The following is a 16,853-nucleotide window of genomic DNA, read 5'->3' as shown; positions in this document are numbered from 1 at the left end:
TCTCATTCAATGCTTGGTGAAATCGTAAATTTAGCTTTGTTAGGAAGGTATGCAGTTGTAAGGCATATCAATATAAAATTTTTAAGGTCATGTTTCTTCACTAACAAAACCATAATCCGCTTTCAGTCGTTGAAAGTTTACTGACCTAATAGTATGAAAGTGTTTTGAATTAATATCTTGGGGAATTTCAAGCCTGTTCAATTTTTTACAGATAACCATTTAATTTCCAACATACTGGTTAATTTTACAACATTTTCTTAGCTTACAGATTACGATTTTGGAATAAAAAGGATGCATTCCATCAGCTTTGATTCTAGTCTGTGTACAACATACATACATGAAATTAGGAAATAAAAAAAAAAAACTGCATATATATATATATATATACTGTCAGTTGTCACATAAATACGTAATATACATGAATATACAGAAAGTTATGTAAGTTGATTATTATGATTAATGAATTAAGCCAAAAATATTAGTTACATGTTGTCAGTGACTGATGTTTAGTGACTTTTCTCCCATTCTTATTTTGCTTTTGGGTAAAAATGCTGTATAATATTGATATTGGAATGGTTCCCATCTCTTTGACAGAACCATCTGTCAAATAGACCTAAATTCCATTGGAGAATTGCCTGATCTATATCTTTGACATGGCATCCTGCTGTCAATAGTGAGGGATTAATAATTTACATCTAATGCCCAACTTTAAAAGTACTGGCTTTCATAATCCTGTTCATCAAGAGAGGGTTTCATATCATAATTACAATACTGCCCCCTAATGTAAGTGCTGAGATGATAGCTGTTGGAGCATATAAATTTTTTGTATGAAATCAAACTTTTCAATATCATGGGTTAGCCCACTTGATTAGCACATTCGGTCAAGAAACAAATTCATGTGAAAGCCAATATCGTACCAGAAGCTGGAAGCAACTTTTGAATTTATCATGCATGTATGTGCAAAATTTAGTCATTTTGCCTTGAAGATAGAAATTATTGTATTATTATATTCATCTGCCAAAAACATTTGAAAGTGAATTCAATTAACTAAAAGTGAAGCTTATTTGACCATATGCTTACTAATAAAAATTGAACTAGGCCTTATCAAAACTCTCTGGTTTACAGCAAACATGTATGTTATCCAAAGTCTAAGGAATTATTTTAAATGCAATAATGTGACTACAGATTTGTTTATTTTCATCTGTTTACGTCATGTAGGTACCAATCGTTCTGGATTGAGAACAAATTGTTATTTGTGGATATTTGATTTTGTGGTTTTGCCAAAGTCTGCAAAAACGCTCTCTGAACATTTAGATATGGGATTTACCTACATGTATACTCACAAATCCACAAAAATTCATATGCCACAAATAATAAAGAAACAGACCATGATCATTGACATTGACACCTGAAAAATGAATGGTTGTGAAGAAGGAACTAGTGAGATGTCAAATTCATAAAGCGGTTGAATGGTATAACAAATATTTTATGCCCCCATTGTCACCGGAGGGGGCATTAAGTGTTACCCTAGTCCGTCCGTCCCGAAATTGGTTTCCGTTCTCTAACTTTAGTTTGCCTCAACCAAATGTTATAAAAGTTATACTGAATGCTTAGTTCTGCTTATTACCTCAAAATAAAGATCAAGTACGAATTTGTGTGGCGTCACTTTTACCGTTCTTGAGTTATGCCTCTTTATAACATTATATGCAAGCATTATCTGTGTCACATGGACACATTCTCAATTTTTTCGGCATATTTTGGGCTCAGACATATGTAAAGTACCAGTTTCAATCAGTTTCAGTGGAAATATCTTTTGCAGAATTGGGGAGCAAAATAAAAATATATATGATGATGCTAAGCAGGTATTCCTTTGAAAGATTATTGAACTTAGTAAAAAGTGGCTCAAGTTCAACTAATTACTAGTACAAAAGCCGAAAAAGGACTATGTACTTGTAATGTTGAAATTTTAATTATTAATTTGAAACAGGATGTTTGAAGTTAATAAAAGGATGTGATAATTTACTTTCTTATTCTGAATACAGGCCAAACGTCTTCAAAGATGTTTTATATTTTTATTTTAATTAGATGAAGAAGTGGCAAGTAGGGTATTTTTTATATTCTTTGGTTTAACTTTTGTAATTTGAACTAACAGGATCCCGATGTGATCCATTTCCACAGATATAACCTGTAAGTTCAAATTGCAAAGTTTTACTTGTTTTTATTATTGTTTATGAATTTTTCATGTTAAACACATTATATTGCATGTTATTTATATTCATGCAGTACATACATGTATTGCAGTACGTACATGTATATACTATTTGTAATATACACATATTTAGAACAAGATGTCATAAAGACTATAATAAATATTCTCTTATTGAAATGGAATCTCTTTTTGTCATTGGTCAAGATTAATATTTGTCCTATGCACATGAATTTCATGGCAGTTTTTTTCTCTAACACATTATTTTGCCAACTTTCTTTAGAGTGTAAATTGGTTTTTGATTTAATTTTTTGTGCATGTTTTTTTGTCCATTTAATTTGGATGCCAAAAACAAGTTATAACAGTTACAACAATACATGATTTTTTTACTAGAAATATGATACCTTAATTATTCTTTTTTAAGCCTACTGTCAGTAATTTAACTATAAACATAGGAATTTGCCAAATGTATTTATTTTATCTTGTATTTGAATGACAGAATATTGGGAAACACTGTATCACATTCCTGTACATACCAATATATACCTAAATAAACATTGTTGTCATGTTTCTGTGGGTTATAATTAGCCAATTGTATGCAAAACACTTAATTTCATTTTAATGGTAGTCTAATGATAGTCAATGGAAATGTATATTTTTCAGAATGATTGCTTTATGTATAAGGAAAAAAAAATAACATTCATAAATATTTTAATTTTCATTGAATGTTTGCTTTCATAAAATATTCTTCTTATTCTATAAATTTTAAGTGCCAAAAAGGAACTTTTCAGCAGAATGTGGGGGGGGGGGGGGGGGGGGGGGGGGGGGCTTGAGTTCAAAAGTGTTGAAACACAAAATTGTATCACTTTAAAATTTTACAATTAAAAGTAACATTTATTTACCTCATAAATGAACAGAAAGAAATAAAAAGATTGTTCATTTATACTTTCAGTGAAGTGCCCATTGTTTCAGCGAGGGCCAATGTAATGTTATATGATGACGCAAGTAAGAAATGGGTTCCTGCGGGCACTGCCCAGCAGCAGGGTTTATCAAAAGTACAGATTTACAGACACACAGGAAACAATACATTTCGAGTTGTTGGTAGAAAAATGGCCAATCATGAGGTTAGTAACCCTGGTAAAATTTAATTTAGATAATATTGTAAAACTTATTCATGGTTGATGGGAATCTAATTTTGATAAGGTAGATATGATAGCCAAAGAGAGCAAGAATATTGACCTTTTGACATTACTTTTTTTTTTCTACATGCAAGTATTTCCAGGAATGATTTTGATTAAAACACAAACAATATTTTTATTTCAAGACAATGATGCATTTTTAGATATAGCAAAAATTTACCTTAGATCTATCAGAAATTTCATTGCAATAGTTAAAAAAATAAAAACAACACGTTAAATAATTTCATGTGTCCAAAGCGCTTTTTTCTGGATTTACCTTCATCAGGAACGCTCAAAGTCAAATATTTGACAGCCAAGGATGTGTAAGAACCGTAACAGTTGATATTCAAAAGATGCAACCTTAACTTTCTCTTGCTGAGCCTGTATTTAACTTGGCTAGATCCAAACTCAGCTTTAAAGGCAATTAGCTTGCTGTTTTGCTATTGTGAGACTGCCATATGTGTGTCCTAGATTTATGACAAGCCATCATGGTGTTTAATACTTTAAAAGGTATTTTTTAAGCAGATTTATTTTCAAAGTGAAGACATGTGTTGTCAACCCGATCTTTCTATTCGAAAGTTTTAAAACAGAAGAAATCAGCAGAAAATTGGACTGCTATTGCCCCTGACTTTACAAATCTTAGTCCTCTTTGGACCTTCCAGCAAGTTGGTATAATTTTGATAACCAGTTATATTTGAAAAAAAATATGTATATTTGGTTAAATATGTCAGTTGTAACTGTTGGCAGTGTCAACAGAAAAAAAATGTACATATTGAAATTTTCAGTAACTTGATTCAGGAAGGATTTTTCCCAAAGCCTAAGCCAAACAATACTGAAAGCTTTTATCTACGAGAAACGAATCAGGAAGATACTTAAGTAAATCTGACGCACCTGTGAATAGTACTTCCTTTATAGCGGAAACCTTGTTTCCTTCATAAGTTAACTTAATTAGATAAAATTGTGGAGAACAAGGCAACAATCTTTGTGAAAGGTTATGACAATTATAAAGTTTTGTAGAAACTCAGAAATGCTGGCATGAAAAAGATATAAATGTTTGAAAAAGGTACTTAAGTCTATGTTTTTTTCCTTATGATTTTTTTTTATTCAAAAAATATCACAGGTGCAGAAAATTCCTGATACCACTTTGCTTTTGCTTTTATGTGCTTTTTGAAAATAATTGTAATCCTTAAATTTTTATAAGGTTTTAAAATGAATCATTTTGATATCACAATATAACATCCCGAAAAACTATGTTAAAGACAAATTGAGGGTTTAAAATTTGCAATTAATTAAGATTAAGAATGTTGCTAATGTTCATGCTATCAAATCATCACTAGTTTATTTAAGGGCTGTTCCAATATTAATTGCGGTGGAGGGGATAGGAGGCATTCTAATTAGTTAATTGTGGTTGGTTGCAATTTCCTTAGAACTTTTTAAGAATTGTAAGTAAAATGAAAATTTAATATAATTATTATGGATGGTTGCCTGGCTGGGATATTAAAAAAAAAGTGTCTCCCAAGCCCTCCATGTGTTTAATTCTGGAACAGCACTTGGGTGTTTAGCATTGTTAAATATATATAATTCAAATCAATCTTATTAAAATTAAACCCTTTAATTGCTCATTTCATTCTGATATGTTTAGATGCAAGACTTATCAGAATGGAAGCAATTAAAGGTTGAATTTTATTAGATTGAATTCAAATTCACCTTTTTCAAAATATTGAAAATCTTTAAATTTCATTCATATGATGAGTTGCATTAAAAAATGATGTTTGACAATGAATAATTATAATTTCTATTTTTAAAAAAAGTTGATAAATAGTTCAAAACTTAAAAGGATGACTAAAGTTAAGAATAGAATTAGTTCATGAAGACCTTATATTAAGTATATATATATATTTGTATTATAGGTAGTGATAAACTGTTCTATACCAAGGACTCTTAAATATAACCAAGCTACACCTACATTCCATCAATGGAGAGATCAGAGACAAGTTTATGGGTTAAATTTTGCAAACAAGGAAGATTCAGAAAGTTTTGCTCAAGCAATGAAATCAGCACTAGATACATTACAACGTAAGTTTGAAGACAAAAAGGGATCCATAGCTTATATACGAGATAGCAAGTCATCATTTTCAAGAGTTCTTGATATTTTTTTTGCCCTGCAAATTCCAAAATTATGTCAGTCCTTGCAATTTTTGGTGGTCCACGAATTTTCGAGAACTCTGCATTTTCTCCCTAGACATACCTGTACTGTAGATTCGTCATTAGATACCAATATTTGTTGATTTCGTGGATGTAGGTGAACTTTGAATTTAAATGGTCAACAATGTTAAATTGTCTATAAGTTTGTATGCAGACTTTAGTAAAACCATGAAATCAAGTATCCTCGAACAAAATTTTTTTTTCCTAAATCAACGAAAATTTGGTACACATGTAAATAAATGAATCTACTGTATATATTTTTTTAAACAGATCCAGAAAAAAAGTTGATATTTCTGTGTGCCTTCAGTGATCTCCCGCAGGCCGTTTTAGCGTCGCGGCACCGTGACACTATAATTGTTTTCCTTGACGCTATAATATTTTGAGGATGCTATATTTTCTTGTCTCTTTACATTGCCACAAAATCGATGTCCTAATTTTTAAACTTTCGACTAATTACCGCTTATGATCATAATAATTATATCATCTTTAATTGTAATCCCTTCAAGTCGGACAATAGAGGCAATTAAGAGTGATTAGATGGGTATTAATTGCCCTTTGGGTGATAACTGTGTGGATACAAATACCCCAAGCAGACACTTATGACATGACTAATATCACATGGTCCAAATGCAAATTTTAACATCAAGAAAATGGAATAAAAAATTCATAAACAATTCGAAATCTACGTTTGCACCATGGCATAACCGTCTCCTAAGAGAAGAAAAACTATGCAGGGTACCTCGTTGTTGACAAAATGGCTGACCAAACCAAGTTGTACAAATACGCATTTATTTCAAGTCGATTAAACAGCTTTTTTTCATTTATAAGTAAAGAAATTCAAAGATATATACAATTTATTTCTGTAGAAAAGAGGTGAAAGCACTGAATTTACAGATTGGTCGTATATTATTTCAAACTAACAACTTATAAAGAAGTATTTTCTTTCCCTTCCCTTACTTGTTACTCGAGAGCGTACATTTAACATTCTGATTTTCGGCAAAATAAGTTTAATACTTCATTAGAACGTGATGAAAATTGCCTTTTGTTAATGTTTCATCCATTTATTGCATTAAAAGTGTCATATTCATTCCAAATTGCTTGTCAAACATGGTTTATTTTCGTTAATTTTTCTTCGACTGCCATTGAAATATTTGTTCAAACTACGGATCGGATGTGGGATTCATCGGAAGCGGACAAGCTATGACCAAAATCCGCATTTTTACGATAATAACTACAGACGCACGAATGACACAGCTAACAGAATAATAATGATCCAAAAAAGGAAAACTACGCATTCTACATGCATTAGCAGACCTCCTTGCTAAATGTATTGTTTCAATTTACTGATTAAAGAAGCTTAACTTTGTTAAAAATATATATCTTTTTGATGAGAAACAACTGGGACTAATACATTGAGTCCCAGGAAACAATGAATTTCATAAACATCATAAACAGAATAGTTTTTTGATTGAAATTTTATTAACATATGATACTTTCTTTTCCTTTTTGATATAAAAATTTTATTTTTTTTGTACTAGATATTTAGTTGTAGTTTCTGACATGAGGAAAAATATAATTCTGTAAGAGGAAAAATATAATTCTGTAACTGTTAATGAATATTGAAGATATAAACTGAAACAACTGTTATACTTTAATTGTATTCTTAGTAATGAATTGAACAATATAAACATTACTTAAAGGAAATAGAGCAATGCCGTGACGCGACAAATGACATTGAAAAGAAATACAATATATTTTTTTACGCCAAATGTGATTCTATCCAAAATTTCTGGGGAGAACACTGGCCTTGCTAATTTTCAAGTTAGGCTTCTAATGACAGGAAACAATATTTAAAGGAGACTTTATGTCCTTCTTTAGCTTATGTTTTACTGTTGGAAAAAAAAAAGTCAAAGTGACTATATTTCTATAGTTTACCCTAGTCGACCCTTGGGGTCTTTAACACAAGTATATTTCTATTCTGCTTTGTAAGTTTCCAAAAAGTCAGTTACATCTAGGCCAAGATAGACCGTCTCATGTTAAAAATAAAGAGTGCATAAGTGTTGGGTTATACTGTCATTTCCAGTGAAAAAAGTAAAGTAATGTGTACCCTTCCGGAGCACCTGAGATCACCCCAGGTATTTGGTGGGGTTCTTGTTGCTAAGTCTTTAGTTTTCTATGTTGTCTCATTGGCACTCATACCACATCTTCTTATATCTATGTGTTTTGTATTCTGCTGTTTGTCTTTTGGTCTTTTCCTTTTTTCCCATGGCGTTGTCAGTTTATTTTTGACTAATGAGTTTGAATGTCCCTTTGGTATCTTTTGCCTCTCTTTTAGGCAAAATACTGTAATTCATTGACTTACAATTGAATTTTTGATAAATAGTGATGATCATTTTCATTATTGAATTCTGTGCTGATATTTCAAATTGAATGTATTTTAGCCAAAGAAGTTCAAAAAGGTAAATTTTCACTTTTTAGAATAAAACTTTTGTTGCCTGCCATGTCAACAAGGTCCATAAAGACTGCTTTTCTATATCTTTATGTATTTGTAATAACAAACACAAAGAATTTATTTATTTCAATATATATATGCTTTTAATTCATGCTGAGATAAAAAAAAGTGGGACATTTTTTTTAACCAAAAATGAGAACTGAATTATTTAACATGATTTTTCACTAAAAAGACTTACTTATTAAATGAATAAAAAATTTTTAATTGTGTTGTGGATATGTTTGCTTTTGGAGAATTTCTTTAAATAATGGTAGATAAGTTTGATACATGTTGCTGGATTTAAATTTATTTCAAATGCCGTTTTGTAGCAAAATCTAAAAGGATAAACTTTTGGTGAATATTAAATTACATGACCTAATTATGACTTCATCGTCATGATCGTAAAGGTTTCACCCAAATAACTTTTGGTACCGTAATATACCCTACTGCATATAAGATCATTAATGAATATTCATATTTGACCAATGAATTCAATACAAAATAATTGTCAACATGGTCAAATCTCTGAAGAATTGAAGATTTGTAAATCGTCAAAATTTTCCCAATTGCCTTCAGTTTTTGACATCTAAATTTTTTTTTAATCTGAACTGAAAAATCTAAAACATTTTATTTTCCTACAGATTTTCTTTTCGACTTGGCATTATATATCTATATCTATATCACAGAGATGTTGGCATTATATATCTATATCTATATCACAGAGATGTTTGAAATAAACAGTCGCTATCCCTTCTGATATAATGGATGGCATTCTAATCCAGCTACATGTATCATAAGCATTAGTTGTTGCTATTCAGGAAGAGAGAAGTTCAACAAATTGACTGTTTTTGTTGAGTTTGTCATGTTCATATATTTTAAGATATGATTGATTGATGTTCGTTTAACGTCAAGTGGTGATCTTGCCTTCACATTCAGGATAAAGAGATATTGAAAGGGTCTGAATTTTCTTAAACTAAAATTTCCGAATGAAAATTAAGATTTAGAGAGCAGTATGCTTAAACTCTGAATTGTACATGTATAAATATGAAAATGATTGCCAATGAAACAACTCTCCATAGGAGACCAAATGAAGTAGAAGTTCATAGCTATAGGTCACTGTATGGCCTTCAACCATGAGCAAAACCCATACAAGCTATAATAAGCCCTGAAATGGCAAATGTAAAACAATTGAAATGAGAAAACTAAGGACCTATTAGCTTTTTTTGTTGATTTATTTATAGTGAACAGAGAAGTAAACAAAATTAGTAAAGATTGATATCAATATATAAGTATAGATATCCTATGTAGTTGTATGTATCAGGAAATCAGCATTGTTTGTATCAAAGTAGTGAACTGGAAACTTTTTCCTGTATAGATAAACTTACTAGTTATATAACTATGGGTCATTGTTTTACTGCCTGTGATTTCAATTCCCCTTTAGTTTACATGAAGAAAAGGAGTTGTAGCTTGAATGGCAGCGAGACAGCAACCTAACAAAAACAAATATCTAGAAGTAAAAGATAGACAAGTGTGTATAACATACCGTATTAATTTGTTTATACATGTACCACCAAAAGGCAATTGTAAATGATTTATAGCCAAAGAAGACATATCCAAAGGAAATAAAAATCTAGAATCTTAGCCATACATATATAGATACTTTCCTTTTTACTGAAAAACATTTTGACCTTTAGATGTAAGTTATAGTGTTGCTGTCTCATAAATATATATCAAACAACTCCTTTTATTCATGTAAACGATAGCAGAATAGAAAATACAAGTTTTCAGGAAAACAATGAACTACAGTAACATGACTTTTAACATCTTCTTTGAATCATGAACAGACCTCTACAGAAAACAGTGTTATTTTTGTTGACTTTGAAAAATTTAATTGTAACATATAAATTTATATGTGTAGTAATTATAAAAATAAGGAGATGTGGTATGATTGCAGATGATTAAACAACTTTCTACCAGAGACCAAATGAGGTATATATCAACCTATGGCGGTCAACAATGAGCAAAACCCATACATTATAGTAAGCTATAAAATGCCCCAACTTGACAAAATAACTTTTGTTTACTTTGAAAATCGAAATGTAACATGAAAATTCTCTATGCATTATATTTTTAATGTATCAGTTGCCATATTAGGAAAAAGGTAATAAATTATGTTTTATTTGAGTGTGAGATGGTCAATCTATTTTCAAACCAATAATATAAACAGATATTGACTACATCCTGGAGTGGTTAAGAGAAAACTATTAAGAGTAGACTGTAAATAAACAAATAAGTGATTGTCAAATAAGTCAATCATAGAAGCATGGGAAGACTGTTTTAAATTGTTTTTCTCATACAAGCTTTCCAATTACTTCCTGAATTCAATATGAATATGTAAAATGGAAATTGTCTTGCTTAATTTCAGTGAAATAATTGAGGTATTGTTAAGTCATAAAAACTTTTCACCTTGATATTGTGTTTCATGGTTTTATACTACATGACATAAAGAGTTAAATGAAAATGCAGGGTTTTAAAGTTTTATTGTTCTTAATTTTATGCAGTAAAAATTTTAACCTTAAAAACTTTAGATAAGAAACTCATTGTTATTCAAACACAAGCTTATTCCTATCGGATGCAAGGGATGGGTTTCTTCCCCCACATAGGCTAGAATAGAGAGGAATTGTAGAATTATCAGAGTTTGAAACTCACTCAATACATTCTTGCTTAATAAAATTGTTGCCATCTAGAATTCTACAATTATTTCTTCGAATTAAAAAAAAACAATTGTTTATTTCATCATAAGTGGTTTGATCTTTTTAGCAATGATACAAGGTTTTTTGAAATATGTGGAAAGGTCTATTGACATTGAAACGTTTGCATAGTTCACAACTTAACATGTTTCATTTTGTGTTAAGGTCAGTTTAACAGGAACCACTTATGATAAGTCAGTGGTATTTGGCATGCTGTTTTATTAGCATAGGCACATTTCATTTCAATGGAGATTATTTGGATGGGCACCTGCAGTCATGATGAATTGACTTTGAATGTTTTGCATAGTTTACATGTTGTAAAAAGTATTGCCATTTGCTATTTTAATTTCAATATTTGCATTATACCGGTACTCAAAATTACTTAAAGGTCAGACATATCTTTGTGTCAACAGTTATATTATTTTTATTCCCTGCCTTCTGTGTGTAAGTTCAGTAGCAGAGGCATTATGTTTTCTGGTTTGTGCATCTGACAGATATTGTGTATGTTATTCAGTTAGTTTGTCCCATACCAGATTTTTTTATTTACCTTATTTTACAAGGAAGTTGGGGTCACATCAACCAGAAACTTGGTACAGATGGCAATTTGATATGAACTTTTAAAATTATTATATTTATACCCTGTTTCCTGTTTCACTGATAATAAAATGTGATTGTTGGAAATCAGTAAATTTTCAGGTTAAAGTTTTTGGTTAAGGTAGTTTACTGTGAAGCTATGATATCATCAACTTTAAATTTAGTTCACATGTTTGCTGTAGCTATATTGGGTGTTGGGCATCTTGTCTTATGGGCCCACATTCTTTCTTCATATTTGCTTTGTAAATTTTGTTTATTTATTTGCATTGTTCAGTTCTAAAGTATACATTCAGGTTACTTGGGACAGAAAAAAAGTGCATAGGTCATATTTCAATTATTTGTTGCAGTAAATTACTAATAAGGTAACTATAGGTAAATAGATCTTGTTTGTTTTGGCAGTTAAAAATTGGAAATTTTCTGGTTTTAAACAGTTGAAGACTGTGTCAGAAGAAGAGCTGGATTTATTATGAGGTATTACTGCTAGACATGAAGTTACTTGCCTTAACACACAGTTAAATTTTAAGATTGTGAATTGTAACCAATTTTCATATCATATGAAAGTTTGTGACTACATCACATGACATAAATTTAAACCAATAAAAAATTAGCAACCTCGTTGTCACTGTTTTAATTCAGAGACTGAATAAATAGATAAGAAAGAATAAATTCTTGAATAAATGTTTTAATTGACTGTTTAAATTAATTCTATTTTTTTTTCAGAATTGGCTGGACAACATCCACCACCAGGGCAAGTACCACAACCTTATAATGCACCACAGCATGTACATGAAGAACCGGAAAGGTTAGTACTGGATAATGAGTGTCATGATGATTATAGCTTCCTGAAATGATATCTAATATTTCTTAATTTGTAATTTTTCATCTCAGCTGTTTAACAAGTGAAAGCAATAACCAACAATACACTTATTGAATATATACATGTAAAAAATAAATTTACAGGATGTAAGAAGAATACTGAAATCACAGAAAATGTGTTTTTGCTAACTGGGTTTTCCGAAAGGAAAAATCAAGTTATTGTTGAAGTATGGTGGGCAGATGGCTGCCAAAAGTTTTCTTGCAATAACTTTTGAACCATTCAATTTTCATGAATAAGGAAACATTTTACTTTTGTGGTATTACAAAAAGTCTGCATACATGTACAAGCCTATAGAAAATTTGTATTTTGTTAAAATGTTTAAATTCATGATTCACCTGTAGCCAAGAAATCCACATAAATTGGTATCCCACGAATAATAATTATTCTGCAGTAGATAGTCTTCTTAGAACAGATACCTGAAATTGCATAGAACGCCTTGGCTATAGGCTGCTGAATCATATATTGCAGTATTCAGTGAAATAAATATTTACAAGAATCAAACCCCCGATTTCTTTAATCATGTGATTTGTTAAAATCATATTTCTGTTTACAGGCATCCACCACATCCAGGTCATGTGAGACATCCATCAGGGGGAGGTAAGCCTGTTTTGAATATGTTTGTAATTTTAATAAAACTCCTGAATAATCAGGAACACACTTAGATTAATCTGAAAATACTATGTAAAGGACATGAAGTTCATTAAGTAGCAGCTTCCTTATATATTCATTATTCATACATGATGGATTAATTTAACAGAAGTATGTATAAGAGAATCTAATGGATTAGAGACTGTCATTCTGACGAGATAATTTATATACTCATCCAGAATCTGTCTAATTTCATTAAGTTAATTGGTCATCAGATAGACATACACGAAATTTAATTAAAGGATCAATGATGCACCAAACTTTTTATAAAATTTTATTAGATTAAAAGGAATCATTCATTTGTATTGCCAGGACCTTATGGAATTTTCGTGTTGTCAGATATATTGTAGAATGTTTAATTGTCTTGGGGTTAAAATGTCATCATGATGTCTTGTAAGATGGATCTAATTGGGATTGATTTTCGTTGTTTTTGTTTGAGAAAATTATCTTTTAAATAAGAGAAAATTTCTGCTTTTACAGTAGTTTTTGTGAAAACTTAACCTCTATATGGCATCGTCAACTGAATAGAATAAAACAAATATTTGTGCCTGTTGCCAACTTTCAACTGATATGCATGACATCAATATATCTCATGCATAAGCAAGACGAAATATAAACAAGTCATGTAATAACATATTATACAAGTAAACTGTGTCAAGATATTAGTAGTAAGTAGGATAATTTGTAATTATGTGGTTATGTTTGAATGTATTCATATTTCCACTGTCTTCTATCAAGACCAATACCTCCTAACTTATTTTTTTTCAGTTTCTCAATATAGCAAGGGTGTATTTTATCGACAGTCCTCAATACCTAGTAATGACTCTAACTATTATACTATGACTGATCAGCAGTTGTTTTCAAGAACTCCGAGTGATCCACAGTACTATGTTACACCCACTTTTTACCCTGCTTCTCAGCCATTTAATGTCATAGGAGAACCTGATGAGGATAATGAATATTGTACTTCTGACAGTACTCCTCAGCTGCAGCACCATATGCAGTATGACACAAACTATTCTGTTTCAACTTCTCAAAATGATCCTTATTGCTCTAGCCAACAAGATAGTTATTATAATCCATCTGTTTCAGCTCCACAGTATAGCCAGCCAGCTCCTCCGCAGCCACAGTATACACAACCTACAGCTTCTCAGGCTCCCCCTCCAGCACCAGGGCCACCACCTGCTGCTGTCCAAGCCCCTGCTGCACCCCCTGCTCCCCCAGCACCACCTGCTCCCCCTGCAGCACCACCAGCACCTCCTCCTGGCCCAGGAGTACCACCACCTCCAGGACCAGGTGTGCCACCACCTCCAGGACCAGGAGTACCACCACCTCCAGCTCCACCACCAATGCCAGGTGCAGGGTCAAGTCCAGCTAAATCAGGAGGAGGTGGTGGTGGAGGAATGGGATCTTTGGCAGAAGCTTTAGCAAAGAAGTCAGGGGCCCTGAAACATGTCGATCCCAATGTGAGTATTACGAAATACTGTGAATTCATTTTTTTTTCTTGGGAATTTTTGTTCAACAAAATACAAACTTTGTATTTACTTTGTATGCAGAAATTGTTAAAACCAGGAAAAAAATCATGTATCCAAATATATATACCATTTTTCCTTGATCCACAAAAATTTTGTTTTCTTAAAGTCTGGTGTATCTAATTACTGTTTCAGTACTAGTGAATATTTTTATTTTATCCATCACTATTCAAACAAATAGAAGGTAATTGTCTACCAAAAGGTTCAATTAAAGCAATAAAAGCTCTTTTCCTTGGCTTTTTGTGTGTTTATTTTACTGTGCATGTACTGATTTTGTGTCATGGATAGATACCCCATATCCTTTGCTTTTCTATCAGAATTCAGAATGTCTTGTAGAAGAAATGCCTTTTCTTATTGGGATTCAATAGCAACAGAATAGTTCAATGTTCCAGCCAATTATTTTCAGAATAAATATTTCAGAATTAAGATGTCACATAAATATTGTAAGGAATTAAATATACTTAACACAATACAAATTTGTTTTGCATATTAGTAGTATTATCAGCATCGTATAAAAGTACAATAACCTCCAGTTAAAACTTATATTTATTTTTCCTTTTAGGATAATTCTGCCAGACCATCATCAGCTGAACCTGGTAGTAGAGGGTCTAGTTCTAGTACTGGTAGCGGAGGTGGTGGAGGGGGTGGGGACTTCATGTCAGAACTACAGAAAAAGTTGAACAGAAAGAAAAATGATGCCGAAGGTGTACCACAGCCTGCACCAGAAATTAAGGTAAGTTTATTTATTTTATAGTTTGACAGCTGACTACTTTCAGTTATAATGAAGCGGCTCGGAGGCAGAGTCGTGAAAGTATTTCATCTATAGTAATGACTATAAAAATAAGAAGAAATGTTATGATTGCCAATGAGAAATCTATTCACCACAGACCAAATAATGTAGATGTTAGCAACTAAAGGTCACTGTCCTAGGCTGTCAACACTGAGATTGTGACTTTGAACAAAGCATAAGCAAGGTGTGTACAACTCTTGATCTTTGTAGACTAGGACTGCATTCACTCTGAGACTTGAACAATATTAAAACAAGATGTAGAGAGTCTTATAACAACAACACTTTACGGACTGCTGCATAAATTTATTGATCGACATGTTTCGGTGCCTAGGGCACCGTCATCAGGATAAAAACAATACATAAAATCATGTTGAAGTACAAAATCGGGTTGTTAAAATTTAAACGTCACAATGTTGCAATGGTAAGTAACGTTATTAATAGCAACGTACTGAAAGTGAAAGTGAAAGTTCATTGTAAGTATGTAAATAAACTATAAAAAGAAATTAAAAAAATAAAGTGTTTTTGTTGTGAAAATGTTTGTTAAAATTATTCTGCCAACATGTGTTTGTCCTCTTGCATCGTGGAAGGAATAATACAATAAGTTGTCAGGCTGTGTATAGACTGTATAGGTTGTGTGGTCTGAGTGTTCTGTTAACTTTCTTCCCCAAAATAGACGACATTTTATCAGCAATTCCGTACCATTTCGACTGGCTTTATTATTAAAACAAGTTTAATTGAACATTTTATCTTCAATTATAAAGTATCAATGCATTAATGTTGAAAACACTTGAAGCTGATTATTGGCTTTTGAATAAAGAATTGAATGTATGTCATACAACTGATTTGTTTTTATTACAAAGATGTAAACAATAAAACTAACGTACACAAAGCCTATTGTACTGCCTTGATTGACAGCTTTCTGCTAAAGTATAGTTCTCTATAAAATATGTTATCTTCCTCGTCCAATAAAAACTAACTGCCAAGTGTGCTGAAAATGGCGTTAGACACCAACAATCAATCAATCAATATAATAACTGTTTCAGGAGTCAGCTTCAACAAACAGTCTAGACAGAAGACAACGAGATAGATCATCTGGTCCTCCAACAAACAGAGTTCCACCTACAAATAATGGAGCAGATTCTCCTAAAGGCAGAAGGTAATTTATAGTTTTGTACAAGAGGCTCAAATTGTATTTTTGTTAACAAGGCTCAAGGACTTTAAAAAATGGATTGGAAAATCCTGAGCTGTATTTTTTTCTTTTTTTTTTAAAGAAAACCTAGGCAAAATATATATTGATTGTTTGCAGTTTTGGTTTTGCATAATTACTACATTAAAAAGATATTATGATATAATGTTCTTTAAAATTTACTTTGTGTAAACAGGCAAGATATTCACATGCAAATTTCAATGTTTCTGTTATTCGGAGACACAATGAATTTCATATGTATTTCGACTGTATTTTTAGCAGTTTAAAACCATTTGCTTCTCCATCATTTAAGTGAGTAAAATATTCTGGTTCTAAGAAATAAACTTTCTACTCAACTCACTGCTTTTTATACGACCGCAAAAATTGAAAATTTTT

General features: G+C 31.4%; 1 protein-coding gene across 4 annotated transcripts in view; it reads left to right on the top strand.

Annotated features, from left to right (window-relative positions):
* The window catches only part of LOC127738815 (vasodilator-stimulated phosphoprotein-like), a 45,697-nt gene that overhangs the window by 15,661 nt on the left and 13,183 nt on the right, over positions 1-16,853 (top strand). For 2 of the 4 annotated variants that reach the window (XM_052250215.1, XM_052250213.1), the window contains exons 2-10: positions 3,159-3,330; positions 5,295-5,460; positions 8,031-8,048; positions 12,145-12,226; positions 12,855-12,898; positions 14,042-14,415; positions 15,044-15,214; positions 16,315-16,427; positions 16,737-16,769. In XM_052250215.1, coding sequence (XP_052106175.1) covers positions 3,159-3,330; positions 5,295-5,460; positions 8,031-8,048; positions 12,145-12,226; positions 12,855-12,898; positions 14,042-14,415; positions 15,044-15,214; positions 16,315-16,427; positions 16,737-16,769 — 1,173 coding nt within the window. The remainder of the gene's footprint in view (positions 1-3,158; positions 3,331-5,294; positions 5,461-8,030; positions 8,049-12,144; positions 12,227-12,854; positions 12,899-14,041; positions 14,416-15,043; positions 15,215-16,314; positions 16,428-16,736; positions 16,770-16,853) is intronic. The other 2 variants (XM_052250214.1, XM_052250216.1) reach the window with 2 other exon arrangements.

Source organism: Mytilus californianus, unplaced genomic scaffold, assembly GCF_021869535.1.
Source record: "Mytilus californianus isolate M0D057914Y unplaced genomic scaffold, xbMytCali1.0.p SCAF_4, whole genome shotgun sequence".
NCBI lineage: Eukaryota > Metazoa > Mollusca > Bivalvia > Mytilida > Mytilidae > Mytilus > Mytilus californianus.
Note: the sequence above shows the minus strand (reverse complement) of the source record. Positions and strands in the feature narration are given on the sequence as shown.